Source organism: Spodoptera frugiperda, chromosome 30 (genome assembly GCF_023101765.2).
Source record: "Spodoptera frugiperda isolate SF20-4 chromosome 30, AGI-APGP_CSIRO_Sfru_2.0, whole genome shotgun sequence".
NCBI lineage: Eukaryota > Metazoa > Arthropoda > Insecta > Lepidoptera > Noctuidae > Spodoptera > Spodoptera frugiperda.
The window spans coordinates 13,081,373-13,106,245 of NC_064241.1; the positions used below are offsets into that span (position 1 = coordinate 13,081,373).

The following is a 24,873-nucleotide window of genomic DNA, read 5'->3' on the forward strand; positions in this document are numbered from 1 at the left end:
ACTGTCATCAAGATGTTTTTGTTCAGCAGTCTAACAGCTATCCCCTAGCAAAGCCAGCCGCCAAGTGTGTAGATTATGGTTATATAAGAGACCTTTGTTCAACAGTGGACATCTTCTGGCTAATGATGCTGATGGCTGTTTTGTACGTTAGTAGAATTTCGAAAATTTTAATTACTGCGTGAAATATTTGACTTCTTTAGAGGAACCACGTAATCTGACATTTAGCGTAAATAATCGACATATTGATAAAGTTCAATGCTCCTGCCTACGCCTTGTGTAGGGTCAGTACAAAAAGGAATCTCCATAAATATGACCGTTAATGACACTTTATGACTTTACGAACTCGCTCTTGACCCCGATTTCCCGAAACTGATTAATTTATGATGATGAAGGATTTCCAAAAATTCCACTGCGAAGTCCACAGCCTTACTTATGACGACTGTTTACGTATTTATGACTGTTTTTGATTTCGAGTCTAGCTTGAAAACATGACTCGCGGTTTAAAGATGTGAATTAATATACTTAGTGACCAATATACAAAGTGTACAATGGTGGTCACATACGCCTGATCACCAATAAGTTAATGTTTGCTAGCACGTGTTGCGATAGCTCCGCCCCAAGACCTTGAATTGATGAATGAAGTGAGGTGGATGGCGGTGCCGGCGCCAATGTAGAAATCGAAACAATATCAAACGCATCACTACCGGATTATGCGAGTTGCGACACTAAGCTGCGACGTTATTGCTTTTCTATTAAATAAAACATTTTTGCGACATAGCTTAATATTTTTGCTGGGTGCAAGCAATAACATTTTAAAATGATCAGGCGGAACTGCCTTCCATTGTACATCCCTCCTTTGAGTTAGAAAAGGCCTTTGTCTAGCATTGGCACAGTTCTTTATAGGCTGATGATTATGATGATAAAGGCATTGCTAAGGCTCAGCAAGCAAGCACAAGCATGTAAAGAGGGAGTTAGGGTTGGTTTGCCGGAGCTTGTAAATGTTTGTACAGGATCCGGTATATTGTAGGTTTTTGGATACAGATCAAAGAAAAGGGATCAATATTTGGATATACTGAAGCATTCACAAGCGTGTAAACGAATTCCAAAATGCCAAGCGAGATTTGTGGACGTTTGTGGTTTGTGGATGCTTGTCGAGTCTTGTCAACCATGGAAATGTACCTGTATAACCACAAAACTTTACTACTTTTGTTTTTTGCTAAAACGATACGACGCTCAGACGGCAGACCAGTTAACTAATCACAGGAATTCTCCCACAGGGAAAGCCCCGGTTACATGCGAATTTTGACCTAAACCGGTTATTGAATCCTGGAACTGTCGATCGAAATACCATTGTGGTCAGTTTATTACTGATTCATGGAAGCAAATCTTTATTAGTTAAGTTTAGAATATTAGTAGATATATACATTTATGTTACTTTAGCAACAAATTACTTGTACAGTTGGGGTAGTAGTGGTTGGGCAATTAGCTGTACACAACAACACACAACTCGAACAGGATTAAATTCGCATTTGTTAAAATTCCGAATTTCAGTGGTATATTTGTCTGTTTATAAAGGCAACCAGGACACTGGGTAACATTCCAGAAGCCCTTTTACAAAAAATAAATAAAAAATGACAGGAATGAGATCAAAAGTACCTAACATGATTTATTTTACTACAACTACTAACATTATAATAATGTGCACTTTCATCCTATAAGATGTTAACTTATGCTTAATTTATTTAAAGGTGTACAATAAAGGTTATTTATTTATAATAAAATAAGATAATAAACTTGAACCTGTCTCTCTTGCTCAAGTGACAACAAGTGCGACAGTCGAACACCGGGTCTTCACTTACACTCCCGGTCGCATGATACCTAATTATAGTTTTTGATATCGAATTATTACTGGTACAAGATATAAATCATGTCAATCACATTCAAGGGCACACTTCGATTCTCTTTCCTTTGTTTTTGTTGTATATTTCCACAATGTAACTGATAAAGTACGAGTTAAAATTAAATGTTCAATTGTTGTCTTACTTGAGATAGTAATGCAACACTAACCACAAAAATATTCAAAAACATAATCACTCAGGAATTATATAACATTTACGTGAGTAAGCCTATCATAATACATAATTAATTTAGTATGTCTCACAAAAGTTACAATAAAATCACTCAGAAATTCCCGTCCGCTTCTCAAACACGAGAATTCGGATTCGAAACCAACCATCGGCAAGTAGCATACACTTTCTAAGATTATTTAGACACCATTGACAAACGGTCAAGGTAGACATCGTGAGGAAACCTGGGTTAATTCCTAATTCTAAGTTTGAAATCGTCAATTCACATTCATCAAGTGTGGTGATTAAATCTCAAACGTTGTCTGTGCGAGAAGAGATCTTTCATCAGTAGCAGTCATGGCTATAGATGTGATGTGAAATAACCTCAAAAGTTTGTCCTTGGTTCTTCATCATCATATCAGCATACGTCCACTGCTGAACATAGGCCTCACCCAATGACTTCCAGATAGGTCGATTGGAAGCGACCTTGCATCCAGTTGCTTCCTGCGACCTTAATCAGGGTCTTTATCATTGAACAGTGCAAGAGGGACCGAGCTATGTAGGTTGTATAGCTCTGTCCCTCTTGCACTGCTCAATGATCGACCATTCTGACACAATTGTAATAGCAGACTAAGGCCCCAGGTCGTCTGTCCACCTTGCAGGAGTGCACCAACGCTGTGCTTGCCAGTACGCGGTCTCCACTCAAGAACCTTTCTGCCCCAGCACCCATCGGTTCTTCGCACTATGTGCCCTGCCCATTGCCACTTCAGCTTGGCTATGTAATTGGATGTCTACTTAAATTAATGATCCGCACATCAGATCATAGTTCAAAAGGTTCACGTTCAGGGAGACCCGGAAGAGCGCTCTCATGCACTCGAGTCTGTGTCAATTGTGAGTAATCAAAGCCGGCTCTTACGACATCTGCGAACTACAAATTGTGGTGGTAAAATTTTCTGTTGTTTATAAAGTTCTAGCTTCTGCCAGCGGCTTCGCCCGCGTTTCCGTGGGATAAAAAGTATCACACCAAGCAAGTCAGCTGAGCTGAAAGCATACCCTGTTTGTACCAAATTTTCATCATCAAAATCCGTTCAGAAGTTTAGCGTGATTGATGAACAAAGCAAAAAAACTTTCACATTTTAACTGCCGTACTCTTAACTTAACCCGACTGGGTTAAGTAACCAATAAAGGAGTAATGCTAGGGACTCCTAGCATTTGTTTTAGATACAATATCGTTACTAAAGAATAGTAGAAGTAATCATTATTAATGTCTCTGAATGCGGCAGATAATATTATAGTGTGATATGAACCTTTGATACCTGAAGTAATAAATTAACTGAGACCGGGCAGCAGCGCTCTCTGATAAACCTGAACCTTCACATTATTGAACCAACGAAACAATGTAACCAAGAATTGTTATCATTCATTCATAAAACTTAGTGTGATATCGTGAAGAGATTATCCTTTTGTTTTCTCGTATAATTATAGGTAATACAACAGATTATTACAAAATAGCAGTAAACTAACAATGTAGGTACCTATATAAACAGCGTGTAATAAATGTTCTCTTCCTCGAAGTAATCTTCATTCATCTGCACAGAACCAGAGCAAAATCATTAATTAGATCACTAACGTAATTTTAGTATGTAAGTTTTTTATGTTATACAGTTTTACTGAGCTTCTATTGTATGGTCATCAAAATTAAGAGTTATCCATAACCAAATGTCAGGCGGGCTACCAGTTTGTTTCACATTAAACGAGATCGAAACGTGTTCGGCGTTCTGATTGGTTGTTTTATTCGTGCCGGCCAATCAGAACGCCGAACGCGCTCTCATTTCGTTTTCATTCAACATAAAGAAAACTCGTACTAAGGGCATAGATTAATTAGACTTACGAAGGAAGATGGTAAAATGCCAATTGATAGATGCGACCGATGTAAACAAACGCGGCAAGTTAAATAAAATCGTTTAAAAATCACTCAACCTTCAACAATTTCTCTCAAATCATTTCTGCTTCCATCTCCGTTACCAGCATCCTGGTTCTTGTTAACCACAAGAAGATTTGTTAGTAAGGCATGGAACTTTTAAATTGAAAATAAAATACTTTTTAATGAAGGTATTTCCAAACTAATATGGGTTTAATCCCATGAGACATGAGATCAAAACAATAACAACAGGTATTTCCAAACACTGCGCTGAGTAAAATTCCGTTTTTACTGCTAGTTACTAAGAATTTCGGAATTGGAGAAGCTAATTATATGCAACCGCAGTTGAGTCAAATTTAAAAATATTTTTATAATAACTATTTTGAGTCATATCTACTAAATTAACTATAAATAACTATTTACTCATGTGAATACATATACTGAGAAAAGCTCCACTAGTTTTGATTCTGTGCGCGGATGGCAGCGCGACGTCTGTCGCCGCGCCGTGTCAGCATACGCTGCTCTCGAGTAAGAATCCCCCTGATGACACGAAACTAGTAGAGCTTTTCGCAGTATATTTACGTGAGTAAACCATTATTTTTTGTTCATATATCAATAATAATTTGTTAGTTAAACATTTCGTGTTTCATGATTGATGTTAATTTATAAATCTATATGTATATAAGTATAAATTACTTATACACATTACTTATACAGCGATCATTCGAATGTCATACAATCCTTTTCATAGGAGTCGAGTTCATCCCGCCATCTCCTGGGCCTGCCGCGACCTCTACATTAGATACTCTACGACAATTAGGAATCAAACAGGAACAACTAGTTTTAAAAAATCTATATATACAAAAATTTTTGAAAACTGGTAGTCGTCTACTTAATTTTTGTTTGTTATGCAATCCATTTGCATTTTGTTTCGAGTCTAGACGTTTTTTTTTTAATTTATAAACATTATTATTAATACAGGAAAACGTGACTCAAGGTTCTGATAATCAACTTACTAGAACCGAGACACACGTGAATACCAAATATTATTGTTTTTAAAAAAGTAAAATCGTTTGTACGTTTTATCGATTACGAGGTCACGAGCCCGACTACCACTAAGAATCGCACATGTGACCGGACAGCTACACTCTCTGTCAAACTGGATTCTTTATCAGTTAGAGTTATTAAAGCTCTCCAGTCTTTTGTTCTTTTTTATAACGGGTGAAACCTTCAAAAGACCGCACGGTTTAGACTGCACGGTTGGTGCGGTGGCTGGGCAACTGGCTGCCGCGCAACGGGTAGCGGGTTCGATTCCCGCACGGAGCAACTCTTTGTGTGATCCACAAATTGTTGTTTCGGGTCTGGATGTCATGTGTATGTGAACTTGAATGTTTGTAAACGCACCCACGACACAGTAGTAAATCCTAATGTGGGGCAACGTTATTTTTTAAAAAAAGAAAAAAAGGCGCCCACATCTCTGGAGAGAAATACTACGGAGTATGGGATTTTTACCTCACTAATACCAACCCGGTAGCCATCCTCCTAAGAATCCCACACTCCTTAATATTTCACCGGGTCCTCTAATAGGTCTCTCACGGAGCATCCACAGTGCAACGCCTGCTACAGCACATACCTAGGAAGACGCAAGTATACCTTTAGGTTTCCAATCCATGTGCAATGCATGGATATTGTGGTAAACCTCTCCTTCGTAGACGAGGGAGGAGGTTCACAGTCTAACAGTGGACCATCTCTGGCTGTGAGTGTTGTTGGAACACGGAACAAAATTTGGGGTTTTGAATTTATTCTCGATTCCCGCACGGAGCAACTCTTTGTGTGATCCACAAATTTTTGTCACGTGTATGTGAACTTGTATGTTTGTAAACGCACCAAAAAATTTAATATTATTAAGTTATCTTTTTTAATTGTATCCACAAAATATACAATAAAATATATAGTTTATCTGGACAGCAACATGATAACTACACTACAATACATAGTGCAAGTCACAACAATAGGTACACTAACTTAAATCTGTGTAAACCAGAATGTAAACAAACTTTTTATTGAATTTACAGACATTATAGACCACACAATGTACAAGATAATATGTAGGTTTTTTTAACGTCACGCCTTTAATCCCCGAAGGGGTAGGCAGAGGTGCACTTTATGGCACATAATGCCAATGTACACCCACATTTCACAAGTTTATGTTATAAGTCCCATGAAATAGTGATAAGCCTATTGCCATATACCGGCCACATTTCCAGACTCCGTGCTACGTATAATACGTAGGTATAAAAGTAACATCACGCTTGCTATTTTCGTGGAGGATAACAGAAGTATAGGTACACTGTAGGCAGCCTGTAGACGGTTCAGTTTTGTAATTTCTCTACTTATTGCAATAAGAAGACAGTTATAAAATATTAGTAACTAATATAAGTAACTTTAATAGTGTATAGTTCTTTTGGCATGTTTTTGTATCTTCTACTGCTATTCGTGAAAACCTATAATTGACTTTTTGTCAAATTATACCACATTATTTAATGGAATTGTACAGCTGTTGGTTTTCCATGTGTTTAAATAAATAAATAACTAAAATACTGGGGGAAAATCCGAAAATCCAAGTTAATATTGTGAAACTGACTAGATCTATGAATAGAACTAGATACTATCTTTATCTAACGGATATCTATTAAGTCCAACCTGAAGATCAAACCAGATATCTTGTAATCGGCATTTGTTAATACTATTCCTGAACTAACAATATAATGTATTATGTGTTTAAAGATAATATTAGGTTTTACTATTCTCTAAACCAAATGAACAGATAAAAACATATTTTACAGTAGAAGCCTCAGTTTTCAGAGAGCTATAAGTATAGGCTACTTTACATCCCAATTTAACTCCAGGAATAAAACATACTAGAGAGAAATGATCAAAATTCTACAAAATTAAAATCATATATTGCCTTTATTTTAGTTTTAAGTTAGTTTTTATTCCTTACTTTTTTGGTATTTTTAAGTTGTAAATAATGTGTTAGTTTAGATTAATAATTGTTACTGTTTTGTTATATTAAACGAAAATCATATAATATTATACGTTATTAAAAAGATAATATTTAATATGAATTTTTGATAAGCCATTTTAAATTATAAGTATATAACAACAACAATTAATTAATTACTCTCTATACATATTAAAACAAAAACCAACCTTTATCTTAACTTAAACAGAGACAGTTAACGAGTCATTTTATTAAACTTAACCAAGAGTTACGGGGTAAGCAGTGGTGTACGGTTCTAAACAAGTTTTTTTAAAGATATACCGGCTATTATATACGAATGTAACGAGTCGAATCGGATCAGTTCTTTCGTGGTCGTGTGCATGGTCAACGTTGCGATGAAGTGGATTATTTCTCAATAACTGTGTCTGTTTGTGTGTGCCAGTTGATTTATATGGACCGCGAGGTAGGTCCTTGCTATGCTAGCTGATTTGGTTTTTAAAATTTGTTTTTTTTTTTATATAAGTAGTGAATTTTTGTTTGTTGTTGATGTGTTTTTAATTTTGTGTTTGTTTACGAGTATGTTGTGTTGATAATATTATGCGTGTTATTTTTTTTTTTTAATTTGCATTTGAGTTTGTTAAATTTTATAACTTTGCGTATAATATCTGCACGCATACGAACGAGAGCGTCAAATTTTATCATTTTTCCTGTAGTTCTGAGTATATTTTTGTGAGTGAAATATTTAGTAAATTTTCAAAAATAATGCAGTACAACACCCTTGTACAGCTGGCGGTATTGTTTACTTAATGTAAGTAAATTATTAAACGTTAAAAATATCATGCTTATAGCGTTCATTTCAAAGTACCTAAACCGACAATCTTCGTACCGCATTTTTTTTAAACTAAACTTAAAATAAACTATCCCTGAACTTTTACAAATAATTCAAGATCAAAATTAACGAAATCGATCCAGCCATTTTCGAGTTTTAGCAATACTAACGAACAGCAATTGATTTTTATAAATAAATACATTAAGATAATCCTAATTAATAATACATATGAAAAAACTATAATATTCGTTTAAAATTTGAATGTTTAATGTGTATAAATTATTGATATTGTAGTAAGCAACGTGATATGTCTAGGACACATTGTTAGAACACGTTTCTATACTACCGTACGGGTTTAGACTGGATTAGATTATCTTCCGCAAGTTATTTATTTAACTATTAATTTAATTATCTAAATGTCAGTAACCAGATTAATAATCCCTCTTATCTATACTAATGTATAAAGCTGAAGAGTTTGTTTGTTTGTTTGAACGTGCTAATTTCTAGAAGTATACTGGTCCGATTTGAGTAATTTTTGTGTTGGATAGTGCATTTGAGAAAGGTTATAAGCTACGATCAATAGGAGCCGAGCAGAAGTAACCAATACTAATTTGATTTGATCATAGTAGCGATCATCTATTCGCATAGATATGTATAACTTATTCGAATAAGTCTAAATAGTACGTAGTAGTAGTAACTATAAATATTGACATGACATGGCATGGCATGACATTTAGTATATATTTCTCTTTAAAAAATAAACTTCCCAATAGTCCAGCAGTTTTGGAGCCTATTTAATACAAACAAGCAGACCATTAAATCTTTCCTCTATATGATAATACTTACATATTATCATTAAATAAGATCCCACCATCGACAGGTATTGTTAATAAAATACACAAATATAGTTAAAATTAGACAGTACCTACATCCGTTTGTATCGCCCTCCTACACAATATAATGATAGTTAGCAGTGTTGAACAAAAAACCAAATATTTAGTTCGCGAGATGCTAACTCATACTAATGTAATATCTACAGGTGCTGTGCTAAAATGTGTTTAAATTACGTGTTTTAAGGTGCGCACAAACTGATGTGTTTCTTTAACCCTTAGAACTTAAATAACTTAAATATAGGCTAAAAAGAGCTGCGGACTGCCTAACGGGTTACCGAGGCTCCGGCTCAAAAAGCAGAAGTAGGAACGGGGTGGGTTTTTAGTCAGTAAGAGTCTGATACTCTCTCTCGCCTCACCCAAGGTGGGGGAACCATCAAATGTTTTTCTCTCCTTCAAAAAACAGTGTGACACTTCCTTTCGCCTTGCACAAGGTGGGTGAAACATTGGATGATTTCTGCCCTATAAAAAAATTGCTACAAAAATCTCAAGAAAAAATCTATTGATCTAATAATCTAAACCTGCTTTTTTAAAGTCTGTTAAAAAGGTGATCTTGTTTTAATAAAAATCAAACTGGTATAAATTCGAAAAATGTTTGTATTGGACCGCTTGAGGTCATAAATGTTGAAAAGAACGAAATTAATATGATGTGTGTTTCTGTTATTGTATTATAATATTGTGAAACATACTAAATTAATTACATATTAGAATGTTTCATGACTAATTCACGTAGCTGTTTGGCAAAAAACTCGACTAATTTCAAGTCGCATCGGGGTACATAATAAATTATGAATTAATTGTATAGTAGTACAATGCTTATTTCTTTAAATGTGAATACACACATACTGCTAAATTAATTCACCTGCTTGGAGCCGGAGCCCCGGTAACCTGTTACGTTATCCGCAGCTCCGGATGACTTAAGCCCAAAGGCACAAAAGAGACTGCACAACTGGGAGAAGCCCAGTCGCCAAGCATCACGGAAATTTGACTTAAAACTAAGTGGGTATACACTATCTAATGGGTCTATTTTGTTTATGGAACACGTATCCGTGACCGACGTATCACTTGATGGTAAGCAATCGCCGCCGCCCATGGACACTAGAAACACCAGAGGCGTTACAAGTGCGTTGCCGGCCTTTTGGGGGTTAGGAATTTAAGGGTTGTTGGAGAATCGGGGATTGGGAAGATTGGGAAGGGGGGAATTTGGCCTCCGGTAACCTCACTCACACAACGAAACACAATGCAAGTTGTTTCACGTCGGCTTTCTGTGAGGCCGTGGTATCACTCCGGCTCTTCCACATTCAAACAAACACTGTTTACAAACATTCTACACACACACCCGGAACAATTTCTGCATCATACAAAAAATGGTTCCGTACGGAAACCGATCCCGCACCAATCGCCCAACCGACCGTGTAGCCAGTGTAACGCAGTAAAATTACATAATGAAGCAGTTTTTACAGATAATTTATTATTAGCAGTCATTCATTAAACACAGTCATTAAGGATTCCCACTTAATGCACTGTGCAAACAACTATTATAAAGTGTGATACTAGGTTCGACGACAGTGTAATCTAGTACTTAGGTTACTTAGGTAGGTACTAATTAAAGCATTGTTTTTTTTTCCTTTAGATAAAAAGACAATACCTCCTACAATAGCTATATTCAGAAATACTGCAAATAATTTATTTTGTATCGGTAGTGAATGAATCATATGCAGTTGTCATTGGTAATATTTGATTTGACTTTTCATGTACAGTTAGTACTACTATTTAGTATGCAGTTAAGAAAATAAAGATTGACTTAGTACAGATACAAAAATATATAGTTTTTAACCAAGTCATATCTCCAGTAACCATTGGTTGGTTCAGTAACAATCTTTATATTCTTACCTGTCGGAGGCCTAAATACCCCCCTATAATCGGGGATTGGGACCCTTCCCAATCCCCGATTTCCCAACAATCCTGAAATTCCTAACCCCTATAAGGCCGGACTCAAACTGTAACGCCTTTTGTGTCGGGTGTGCATGGGCGGTGGCAATTGCTTACCATCAGGCTATCCGTCGGCCTGTTTACCGGCTTATACTATAAAAAAATAACCAGCTGTGTTAACTCTACATAAAAGTTTAAATAAATAAGTAAGTGTCCAAAGCAAAACAATTAGTTATACGGTTTAATTTTCATTCACAAGTTTATTAAACACTAGTCAGCACGTACCTTTATGTTATTCTGAAGTGCGTGTTTGGTCGCGTTGAAATGCTTCTATGAAATTAATTCAGCTAAAAAGAAAACCAAATGTTTCATGAAAAGTTGAATAAACAGATAATTATACAGTTTCATTGGTTGAGTGGCCACGAGTATGATTGCTGAACATGATCGTGCAGCCTCGACGTCTCAGATTCAATTCCCGATTTTAATATTGAATTCAGATGGAATATTTGGTGTTACATTGTTCTCACATAATTGAACCAACGAAACAATGTTACCAAGAATTCTATTGTAAACCTAATTGAAAAATAGTAACCTATTGAGTTTCTTGCTCGTTATTTTTCATAGGAATCTACACTTTGGAACGAGCAAATAGAGCAACTAGAGGACTGACCGACAGACAGACATTTTGTATTTTTTTATATTGTAATATTTGCTTTGACGTTCAAAAGTGCCTTCCCGGTGTATTTGAAATAAATAATTTTGACTTTGACTTTGATGAATGGTGATCAGTCAAAAACACCAAAATTATACATATCGACGGTTAAAAGGAAATAGGGTATATGCGACATTTTGTTCAAAAATGATTTTATTATGCTACCTTACGTAAAATTTTCCGGTCTTTCGAATGCGCTCACTCTCATGGCTCTACGATGAAATTTTTGGCATTTATACCCTAGCAAAAACAAACATTTTCCTAGTATTCTTTCGACGACCGACGAGTTTAAACGACTTTCCTGAACATTTCATTTTTTGTCACTTATACCCTATTTCCTTTTAACCGTCGATATGTAATCTTCCTTACACCGTGGTATGGTAATTTATCGTTTTTGAAGTTTTAATAACTGTACGTACAGGAATACATTTTGAAAAATGTCTTGTAACGGTACAAGTAAGTGCATTGTCATTACGCATGCATATCAATGCACGCTCTCCAGTACAGATAAGATACATGACTTTATGGATCCTTTCGAAAATTTCCAAAATTTTTACCGTTAATGGACTTATTGATATTTTCTTCATTTCTTCAAGTACCTTCAATTAGGACCAAAGAAACGGAGCCACTAGCATTTCTTTTTTTCCTTTTAAAGAATTCTCTACAACTCAAAATAAATCCTTTTACAAAATACTCATTATAAAAGTAATGAAATTGAGTTTCATCCTACATACGTTATTTTGTATCGAAAAATATTTATCAATGAATGAAAAAGGAAAAACGCCAGTGGTTCCGTTTCTTTGCTCTCAAGTATACATTTTAATTGTATGGACGTTTTTTACTTTGAAGCTTTTTTTCTTTTCACCAGTGGATTCTACATTCCACTTAGGTATAAATTTTAGATGTAGGTAATAGATTTTAGATTTACTGAAATCGTATTAAGTTCAAACCCAAAATATTTTCAATTTATAAGAGAATTTGTAATGCGACCCACATGGAAACTTGTTACTTACTTTCACCGCTCATTCCATTAAAAAAAAACCCCAAATCCTAAAATTAGGCTGATCATTTAATAATAACTCTTCTGGGTATCCATAGATGGCGCCAGTTGCTTACCACCAGGTAATCTGTCCACGTATTTTCCATCTTACTTATACCACAAAAAGTGTCTATTTGTGAGTCTTGTTCTTGTACTTTAGCAGTATTTAAAAATACGATTTCAGCGTTGAACATTAATTAAAAGATAATTTGTATTTAAAATAAAGTAATTTTTAAAAATTTGTTATCAAACTAGTTTACGATTTAAACGTTAAAAATAATTTAGATATTGTATTCAAACAGAAATTAAAATAAATCTCATAAATTTATATTGATCTGGTTTATAAGTCTTAGTAACTAAATAATTGAGAGGTCCAAAACATTAGTCGAGTCCTTGGCATTTTGCAAAACTCGCTAATGTATTAATAATAACAATACTACTCTAGATAATAACGTATCTACATAATACATAATGCATACAAAGTATCCTTGTTTATATTTTTTACACTAAGCTATGTAGTACGTCTGCAACACTCGAAAACCATTCTCGAGTTTCTTTTTTAACCTTTAACTTTGACCTAAACTTTTAGACCAATGAAAAACTAATATACTTCAGTTCTGAATTCCTATTGGTTATTTTTTAATTTGAGTCAAAGTTACCCCCTACTGCCCCCTAGTGTCAAAGAATCCCGATCTTACCGATATTTGATCATAATTTGTTTAACCATTGATCATATTTTAAAATTTGTTATCTATATTTCTGCTCTGATACAATATATTTAAGGTATGAAATAAAATAAAATACCAATTACATTCTAACATAATTCTGTATCTATTTAGGATTTAGTATATTTGAAATTCTTATTCTTATATTCTTATATTTGAAATCCTGATCACTCGTAACAAAACTGACAAAACTTAGATTTATTAGTTTATCATATTTTAAACTTGTTAGTTAAAAACTGCAGACGGCCATGGGATCTTGATCGTTTAACATAAAACCTTAATAAATTATAATTATACATATCATTGCACTTGGCTCAAGTTCATCATAATAATATAATAATCGAATGTTTTATGACACGACACGGCCGATAGTATTAGGCATGTATTGTACATACAAAACGTTTAAGTTTAATCTTTCATTAATTTTACATAACTAGGAAATCCTTTTTATAACTTAGACATTAAAGCCACCACCACCTACCACAGCAATCGATCGATCGTCAATCGATGGTAAAATGGATGAATCGATATCGAACGAGCTGCTTGAGTTTCCCGCTACCACCCGCTGCGGTTAACGTCGATCAGTACCTTCGACCGGCAACCAAACGATTGGTTAGTCGACCGGTACCCGTCGATCAATTAAAGATACCACACCAATCGATCGACATCGGTGGATGTTGGTCGATTGCTGTGGTAACACCCTTATACTTTTTGCATGAATACACATAGTTATATTATAATAGTTGAATGTTGAGGATAAACAAATCAAAATAATTTGACAGAAAAACTGTAATTAATAAATGTATCTTGAGCGGTTTTTTTTTGACTGGGGAAAATCATCCAATGACTTCTCCCGCCTTGGGCGAGGCTTACTGATTAAAAACCACCCCGTTCCTTCTCCTGCTTTTCGAGCCGGAGCCCCGGTAAACCCGCTAGGTAGTCCGCTGAGGGTGTCTTCAACTCCTGAGTGAATAGGGCAGGCTCCATTATCAGCCAATCATCTCGCTAACCACCAAGTGACAATTGGCCTACCGACGGAAAAAACCTAATACTTTTGATTAAAGCATATAAACAAAAGAAATATTTAAGTACATAGGTACTATAAATCATTTTTATAACAATACAAATCATACTCTTAATCACCATTAAATAAAAAATAAATGACTGAACCTCTACATAATTATACAAGTAAGTACCTACCAAATATAAGTTATAACATATAATCACATACGAACTAATTAGTTAGCGGTGTTTCCTTGACCGAATGACGTCAAACTCGAAATCAAAATTATTTGAAAGCGGCTTAACACTTTTACACCGCTTTTTACAGCCTTCAAAGTATGTTAGCCTTTAGTAAAGCAGAGTAAGGCTTTCATATGATGGGAAAATCTAGGAACTATTACCTCAACAAAATCATCCCGGTGGTGACAGGGATTTGATCCTGTGTCAAGGTGTGGTTTCGTTAAAAGACTTTGCATACTAAAATTGAACTTAGTACTTGACTTTGACTATTATCTGATCCAACTCACACTACAGTCAAGTAAACTTGAGTTTGATAATCTTAACTTTATAATCTTCATATCTTATTAAACATTGCCCCACACTAGGACTTTCTCCTATAAAGTGGGTGCATTCACAAACGTACAAGTTTACATACACATGACACCCAGATCCGAAACAACTATTTGTGGATCACACAAAGAGTTGCTATGTGCGGGAATCGAACCCACTACACGTTCCGCGGCAACATAAACTTTTAGTCTTACAATGATCGACATTACATTATTGATTGTGTATACACATAACTTTACATTATATCAGCATATATAACAAAACATAAAGGAAATCCCCACAAAGGTAATATTCCTTTCTTTTTATGCTAACGGAACCTTCCAAGTTCGAGTCTCGTGTCAATTTTTTATTCGTTTATTGAACGTTAATGTACCGTGTACTAATCAGTTATGTTTGTGGTCGATACAAAATGTTCCGATACGAAGAAAAGGTAATAACTCAACAAATGAACAGTTGAAAAGTATTATAAATACGTACGAGAACATAATTAATGTGTTTCGAGTGTTCTTGTTTACAGAAATACTGTTTAAGACCAAAATAATTATAAACTACTAACAACTAAAAATCACGGTTTACTCACGTAAATTAATAGAGAAAAGCTCTACTAGTTTCGAGTCACAGAGGGACTTTTCAACATGAGCAGCGTGCGCAGACGCGGCGACGTCGCGCTGACTAGAGTAGGCAGATCCGGTTCCTTGTATAGGCGAAACTAGAGCTGCGGATGACCTAATTACCTACCTAGAGTTGGAATGAGGTGATTTTTAGTCGGTAGGAGTCTCCCTGTCGCCTCACCCAAGGTGAGAGAAGTCATTAGATGATATTTTCCTTCAAAAAAGCTTCATGCTTAGCAGTCGCACTTGCAACTACCGAACCAAGGCCACATTAGTTAGTAGTGACAATCTTTCAGTATTTCTCCCGCTATAAGTATGTAATAAATATTGAAACATTATGATACGAACATAAATTCGTCAATACAATTCTCGGTATATTTTTACCGTCATGATTTGTAAATTTTACGATGAAATTATAACGAAACTCCTTTACGAGTAGCCAGAAATAGTAGCTTTATGTTTTAAATTAAAGAACTGATGCAATTTGATGCAACACTAATGGGCAGAGTTCTCACAAAGCACCTGAATATCTAATAAACTAATTATGACAGCAAATCGGTCAAGAATTTCCCAGTAGACGAATCGTGGCATAAATTATAGCTATAAAAAGATAATAACATGTATAAAAAAACTAGTTATGTCCAATTCGTTATTGTTATAAACGTTTTTTTTTAAATTTTTTTCTGGTTTGAAGATGATCACTAAATCATATAGATGGTGCGGCCAATTGGGCCGGTCACGTGATCCCCTCACCACACGTGACTAGAAACGTGTTTGGGTATAATAGTTGCCCCACTCCCATTGCGCCTAATGTCGTAATATTTTGGCGAATGCAACGTTTCTGTCAGTGTTATTGATTTTTTTTTAATCTCATAAGTGAAGCTTTTGTTTTGTTTTTTGTCAAACTAGCTTTTGCCAGTGGTTTTGTCCGTGGTGTCGTGGGATAAAAAGTACATAGGACATGTGTTATTTTAGATCATAATCTATTTCCATTCCAAATTTCATCTCAATCCCCTCAGCTATTAAGACGTGATTGAGTAACAAACCTACACGCAAACACATAAATTCACAAACATTCGCATTTATAATATTAGTAAGATTTGAATTATTAGACCTAAAATTTTTAGGTTTTAACAATCCTATTAAATATGGGGAATTAAAGCTTAGATGTCATATTTTATTATTGCATTTACAACCGTGTTAACAAGTCATTAATATTCACAAAGGCTTTAGAGCGAGCTTCTGGTTTTTAAAAGATGATTATACTATACCTACTTATTGGAACCAATCAATCAATCAAATATATAATATTTATAAATAATCTCACGTATCAAATACCAAGCAAAACCGCAAGCGCCGCTAGTCAATACAATACCTAAAGAAATATGCCAAATGATTTTTTACAACAATTAACTCCACAATGTTAATGAATAACAATTATCACTTGACCAGTTCAAAGTGTACCGAAACTAGTTTATTAACCAAAGATTATTTTTTTAGGATAAATCATTATTTCGAATCGATTTCACAGCAATGTGTAACGGTAGATAAATGTTTATGTTTTTAATTCTCATACATTTGAATATTGGACTTTGAACAAGTATGGAAATGGCTTAAGTAAGTTAAGTTACACGTGACGCGGGGCCCAGTGCCTCTAAAAGGCCAGCAACGCACTTATGTAATGCCTCTAGTATTACCGTGTTACCATCAATGCAAGCCGAAGCGAACGCCGACGCAACTCCACCTGATTTGCAACAAAAGCTAATGCAACACGAACTTAAGCAAAACTACGCGTCCATTGGTGTTTCTTTTTTAAATGTCATAATAATAATTTGAATAGTGAATCCGTGACTCATTTTGTTATTGATAAAAATTGCTATACGGGTCGCATCGTATTGTATTTCGATTAATTGTTTTAACTGATGGACAAAGTAAGAACTTTTCTATCTCTCTATACAATTATATTAAATTGCGTTTTATATTTAAAAAAAAAAAACAATGCTGGTCGAAACGTTTAAAGGAACGTGCCAAAGTAAATATGCCTAGAATTTTTTGAGAAAACAGGTTGTTTTTCTAATTTATTGATACTTGAATATCAATTATAATAAAAAAGACATATATTTTGTTTCAAAATATTTAAGATATTCGTATTAGATAAATACTAAAAAACCAGCTTATTTGTTATGGCATATGAGTAAACAGTACCCTTAGTATGAGTTTGCTTTACGTTAAACGAAAACAAAACGAGAGTGCGTTCGGTGCTCTAATTGGCCGTCTCGAATAAACCAACCAATCACAGCGCCGAACGCGCTCTCGTTTCGATTACTTTAAACGTAACGTAAACTCGTACTAAGGGTACAGGTCACCTCATTGTACGACCTATCATTATCATCAACAGCTTATTAATGGCCACTGTTGACCAAAGCCTCTTCTCACATGGAGAAGGTTTGATTGATCATTAATCACCACGCTTGCTCAATGCGGGTTGGCAATTTCAAACTTAGGTATATTACAATATAATTTTATTATAAACCCAGGTTTCTCTCTTGTTTTTCTTCACGATGTTTTTCTTCGCCGTTTGTCAGTGATGTCTAAATAATCTTAGAAAGTACATATAACTCTGAAAAAGTCACATTGGTACTTGCCGTTGGTAGGTTTCGAACCCGCACCCTCATGCATAAGAAGCGGGTGTCTTAAACCTCCGGGCCACTACGACAATCCATTCATCGACGTACGTTCGTCGACGTACGTTCGTCGACGTACGTTCGCCGACGTACGTTCTTTGCTTGGAGGTTATTAGCTTCTGATGTATAACAAAGTATTAAAGATAATATTTAATGATTACAAATTTATTATAATATCTCATATTACGTCAACAGATGAACTTGTGATAATAAGGTGTCTAAGTAATACGAATGTAGGTTAGTAAGAATTATGTAATAAAATACTTTGTATTAAATAAACATGAGTAGTTATTTACAGTAAATAATATCAATCGAATCAATCGTTTCAAGAACACTGGTTCTCTAATACTTTCATTATTGACAAAAGTGAAATCAGTTATTTCAATTATATGAGTAAATGCAATCAAAATCAAAAAAAAAAATAAGCAAAATATTTGAAGAAAAGGTTGTCAGACCCCTAGTGAAGCTGGTAGCTCGTTCCAAAGTGTAAATTCCTATATAGAAGAACGAGCGAGAAGAAATGGAATAGTGTTAAATAGTGTTGTTTTTTTTAATTCACCTGTGGTAAGGATGATACATCCATCAGTACTTTTGACCTCACAAACCCATTAACTTTGCAACAATATTATAACATAGCATTGATTGCCATATCGGCAGTGCCATAAATGTCAATTAGAAATTCAATCGGTGTCAAGGTTTGAATCTATGATGAAGTAAAGTTAAAAACACATGTGCTTTTCGAAAGATCCATTGCAAACTTTATATAATCTCATGAGCTGATGTTTTAATGCCATTATTGTCTTTCGTTACCGTGTTTTCATCACTATTCAAAGTAAGATAAAAGAAGTCATTATCAAAATCCCGTGGCAGTTCATTATGGACTATAGAGCCTTCTCTATCTAAAGATTTTGTCATTATCTACAATAGAGAAATAAAAATAGTGATGGAAGTTAATGTAATCACATATTCATAACGAATCCATATTTCGCGGATCGAAATCAAAACAGCGTCCTATTAAATTACCTATATGGATAAGGCCAAAAATTGGTAGGCGTATGTTTATAGGCTTTACAAAAGCTTTTGACATTTTATTATACTCAAATCTTTGACTAAAACTAGATGACCGCGCGCTCGAGGGCATGATCGATCTGTTATTGCGGAATCAATCGCTGTCCATTAAACAGGTATACCAGTTTAAACTACTACTACGTGACGCGGCTCATGCATTTTAGGAATACCCCAAGGTAACATTATCGGACCAACCTTTTTCAAAGTCAAAGTCAACATCTTTTTGATCCAATCTTATTTTATAGATATTTAAATTGAAAATAGGTTCAAGGTTCCTTTTAGAGTTTAAAGTAAACTATAATATATACATAAAATTGTAATACGAAAGCGGTAGGCCAAAACTTTCATACTTGAACTTGAGAGATCGACTGCGTGCCCTGACTGAAGGTCTCCTTTATTATATTTACATGATCTGGACCAGTAAAATGTTCAATTAAATGGAGACAGGCCTTTAGAGGTCGTCCACGAGATGCCACTATGAAATAAACATTGCAATTTTAAACTTTACAATATCCTTGTCCGTAATCAAAAATAAAATATAAAAATTCTCGAACGTTTCGAAAGTCCTTAAAATAAAGAAATATATGCACATTAAGCACCTTCACCCATTTATTCTGATCGCTATATTAATTATATATAAAGGCTGGCTTTGTTTTACTATTACACAACCTCGATGTAGATAAAGCAAGTTTCTTGTAAATTTTAATGATAGTTATTTACTAACCAACGTTCATCGACCGTCAGAAATCTCGTGTTAAATTATATCTGAACATTTTAACCTTTCGTTAGATAACGCTTTAAATATAATTTACTAATGCACTTCAAATTTTGGCACATTCATGAAACATCGTGCCGTATTTGAGACTGCTGAAGTAACAAAATTGTTTGTAGATTATTCTAATGCATAAATTATTATAGATAAAAAAAAATCTAATATAATACAGTCTTTCGGCTTTTGATGTTAACGGTAAGAAAAGCGTTATGAAACCTTTTCAAAATCAATAAATACACGAAGAAAATTATATTTAAAAATATTACCTACATAATGATGATATAGTATTGTTTGTTTCAGATTCCATGGTGTGTGTCGAAGAAAGTATAATTAGTTCAATAAGAAGGTAGCAGTAGGGTTCACTGTGAACCGCTTCAAAATGACGAAGTCACTTAAAATGGGATACATTACTAAAGGAAGTTCAGAACAGAAGAATGCAAAACGTAAGTTGTATAATATTTTTAGGTAGACTGTATTTTTAACTATATTTATTTTTAACTGTGTCAAAAATGTATCGTTTTGACTTTTCAATGCGTTATACAGTATTAAAAATTGCATGAAATAGTAATTTATGTATTTTCCTATGTCATATATAAAGCCAAGAATACACTAGAAGACAAATTTTCTACGACATATCAAGCGAAGTCGGCGGATTTCACGTGACATATATGTATAGTGACAACGCGCAACTTATATTCATAGCGACATTGATGTTGCCTGACATGTCAACCAAAGTCCCAACTTAACGTCGCTGGCGACACGTACCTATCACAGGACAATAATTGTCCCTTAGTGTGTCCTAGGCTTAATAGAGCAGTAGTAGAATCCCTTCATATTTTGGACATATAGTTAATGTCCAAAATATGAAGGGATTCTACTTTTTTTACTTTATGAAGGGTTTTTGTATTATATCATTCAAATGTGTTATTGTTACTGCAGTTCAGATGTTCCTGTGTTTGGTGCTCGGAATGACCTGCCTCTCCGTGGCACTCTGCACTATGCTCGTGGACCCAGTCCGCATCATTTCTATTTATGTGAGTACTAATTGTAATATCTCAACATTTTGACCTGTGAAGCAAATACAAAGAGAATATGTCATAACTGGATTTCCCTTTAACATAATGCGTGACACTTAATGGGGGCGCGAATACGTGAAGCAAATACAAAGATGATATGTCATTACTGAATTTCCCTTTAACATAATGCGTGACATCTTATAGGGAGCGCGGTACGTTACAAACTACACCCCTCATTATTTTTCATCTAACTGTTGTATATTACAAAAATGTTGCCAATTGTCCACATTTTAATGTGTCACTTTCTGAGCGCTTGTAACCTATCTACACCTTTTTACTTATAATATCATTGGGCAGGGCTTTTTGTGTCTTTTGTGTCACAATACACAATCACATCCTCTTTGTACTTGCTGCATGCAACAATCCCACTCATCCGGCAGGTGTCGCACGCAAACAACAAATGGACTAAATAATTGGTATTAAATTTAAATAAAACATTGACTTGCTTCTGATAAACTCTACTCTACATTTTTTAATTCTATTAATACTTGATCGGTGTTGACAGCACTTACATTAAGGCATGGGCACTGACGTCATAAGCTTGGCTACGGGACTTCAAATCCGGTCAAGTGCGAGTTAGAATTGCATGTAGAACATTCTGTAGCATTAAGAAGAAAAAAAATACAAATAATACAAAACAACAATAGCTACTATTGTTGTTACATTTATCTATTTTCTGATTGCTTCTTCCTTTTTTTTCTATTTAATGGACGAAATCATTTTTTGCAAGGGTAGATGATTATTTTTTATTTTAATATCCGTCTTGTAGATTGTTTTAAGACATTAGACACCGGTTTTTTTATTTTCTACAATATATTGTTTTGAAATATCGCGTCACGTGACTTCTGGGTACGTTTAATACGAAATGACGTAATTACGTGTATGTAGTTCCACTCCTACTTTGATAATTTTTATCTCCGTTTTCTTATACGACAAAATAAAACAATACGCGTGTGTGTAATATCTTTTATTACCTACCAGACGGACTAAATAGATTTTTAATTTTCATACCCCGTCATCATCCCTATTTTATTAAGTTATTTTATCCAGTTTATAAGGAATCCACTTTATAATAATTATGTAGCACGATTCCCAGTACCCATTGACGTCATAAAAATGAAAAAAAAATGTATAGATAGATAGCTAAGGTCATTGTGCATCGCTGGATCTAAGAAAAAATATTACGTATGTACTTAATACTTAGTTCTCTAGATGGGAGAGTAGGATACACAAACGGACATACTACATGATGCAAACTTGTTTATATTATTGGCGTTATAGTGATAGTGAAAACAAGTAAACTGTCTAGCATAAGGTCGCGAGTCGATTCACGGGTCAGGCCAAGTCATATTGATGTCGTTTGATGTTGATGACGCCTTCCAGCCGATGATGATGTTTTTTTTTTTATGAAAGACGCCGGCAATCGTGCACACGTATTACCTGATGGTAAGCAATCGCCGCCGCCCATGGACACTTGAAACACCAGAGGCGTTACAAGTGCGTTGCCAGCTTTTTGGGAGTTAGGAATTTAAGGGTTGTTGTTCGAGAATCGGGGATTGGGAAGATTGGTAAAGGGGGAATTGGGACTCCGATAACCTCACTCACACAACGAAACACAACGCAAGCGTTGTTTCACGTCGGTTTTCTGTAAGACTGTGGTATCACTCCGGTCGAGCCGGCCCATTCGTGCCGAAGCATGGCTCTCCCACACTGGTGATTATGATGATGATGATCATCATGGTGGTGGTAGTGGTGATAATGATGATGATGATGACTATCTGACCAGTACCCCTGTTCCTCAGTACGCTCGCGTGGGCCCCGGCACCCTCCTGGACGTGGCGCTGAAGAAGGAGACCGACAGCATCCACCTCTCTGCTTACCTCTTCAACATCACCAACGCTGACCGGTTCGCCAGCGGAGAGGATGACAAGCTGAACATGGAGGAAGTTGGGCCTTTTACTTATCAGTAAGTCATTCTATAATATTTATAAAATACTAAGTACATACGTCCTATGAAAGAGACTTACCGCCGTACTCAAAGTCATTTAGATGGTTACCTAAAGTCATCAGTAATTGTTTTCGGAACAAAATCGTTACTAAGCAATAGCTTTAAGGTAATCATTAAACGTCTCGATAGAGTAATTTCTTGGAAATTTACAAAGCTACAATTAAATGAAATAAATCTTGTTACTCTTTGACATCGACCTCCAACAAGCTTCGATCATAAACTTTATAATTATATAATTATCGAATCATCAAGGAAGATGTAACAACATGATAAAGCGTTGTGAAACTTCTATCTAATTTATCTATCTACTAGTGGTACCTAATAAACTCTTCAGGAAATGCTTACAATACAATGTATTTAATTGTACTTAATTACATCTTCATGTCATAACAATAGATAGTATTATAGCATAGATCAAAATTATGCACTTTTAATCCATGATCTACTATTTTTCCTCGTTTTCTAATACAAGAAATGTAGGTAACATTAATTGCTCATTACTCATTACCGATCATCAATTACTAATGACTGATTACATTTCTTGTTATTTATCTCGTTTTATCTATCATCATTAATAATGTAATAATGAGGATAAGTGAGGATTTGTAAACAATACAATGTTTACTATGCGTAGTACTCTTCGCAAGGTAACTCAAACTTGTTTAGGAAATAATTTTAAGTTTTATTTGAAACTGTTTTTAGTTAAAAACAAATTGAAGTCAAAACAACACATCAAGCCAATGAATTGGCGAGTCTCTATGTCTCACTTATCCTAAACTACTTCATTATAAAAAAGATAAGTTTGCAAAGTACCTAATAATTGGTTATGAGAAATAAACATCCTGAAGCGTATTTATGGATATCTAGTTGTTAGTGTAGCATGGATTGCACAAAGTAACGCCTGATTGTATTCTATGTAAAAATCTTGTTGTACGATTAATCTACATATAACGAGTAAACAATTTTCCTTATACAACGTGTAACAAAAAAACCGGCCAAGTGCGAGTCGGACTCGCCCATGAAGGGTTCCGTAGCAGCAAGTAGATGACATAATATAAGTTGTAAAATAACTTGGTTTTACATAGTGTTTGTATGAACGACAAAGTTATATTTGCGGTTTTTGAAAATGTTTTATTTCTTAAAAACTAAAAATGATATCTCGTTCAAACCAATTTTCGTTGTTAGTTTCTATTGAAATCTACAGCATATATTTTTTTTAGTTTTCTCACTCTCTTATTTTAAAAGTTAGAGGGGGGACACTCATTTTTCCACTTTGGAAGCGTCTAACTTTCAAACGATTGATTTTGACGAAAAGTGGTTTTAGGAACCTTAATGTCTTTTTTGAAGACCTATCTAAAGACACCCATCACGGATATGTTAGCTGAAAAAAAAATGTTTTTTGAATCAGTTCCATGTATGGAGTGCCCCCCTTTAATTTTTAAATTTATTCATTTTTATTGAATATTCGAATAGCGGTTATCTAAATACACCATCCTACAAAGTTTCAACTATGTAGGCCCAACGGTTTCGGAAATAAACGGCTGTGACATACGGACGGACGGACGGACGGACGGACGGACGGACAGACAGACATGACGAATCTATAAGGGTTCCGTTTTTTGCCATTTGGCTACGGAACCCTAAAAAGGGGGTATACATATAAATTGCACGGTTTCTAGACAACATAACAAACGATACGGAAAGGGTTTTTTAACCTCATATTTTCATGGTACAAAGTTATGAATTTTTCCAATCGCGCCGCCGCGTGACTTAAAATTAGGTAGATAGGTACTAGGCGATCAGATTGACAGAAGAAATGTTTCGTAATATTAATGAGTGACCCCTGTGTGTGACACGTTTGTATGATTTGAAATCAAGAACCATGCGATACCAAATATTTAGTATCTACATTTTTTTTAAACGTATGTTAAGCTGAAACTTCGTGTAGAGATTCTATTCAACCT

The 24,873-nt window shown here is 34.8% G+C and overlaps 1 protein-coding gene across 1 annotated transcript in view; it reads left to right on the plus strand.

The window, feature by feature from the left end:
* The first annotated feature begins 7,295 nt into the window (after nucleotides 1–7,295).
* The window catches only part of LOC118270036 (scavenger receptor class B member 1), a 32,226-nt gene continuing 14,648 nt past the window's right edge, over nucleotides 7,296–24,873 (plus strand). The window contains exons 1-4 of the mRNA XM_035585475.2: nucleotides 7,296–7,454; nucleotides 20,126–20,268; nucleotides 20,765–20,859; nucleotides 22,704–22,867. Coding sequence (XP_035441368.1) covers nucleotides 20,205–20,268; nucleotides 20,765–20,859; nucleotides 22,704–22,867 — 323 coding nt within the window. The 5' untranslated portion in view covers nucleotides 7,296–7,454; nucleotides 20,126–20,204. The remainder of the gene's footprint in view (nucleotides 7,455–20,125; nucleotides 20,269–20,764; nucleotides 20,860–22,703; nucleotides 22,868–24,873) is intronic.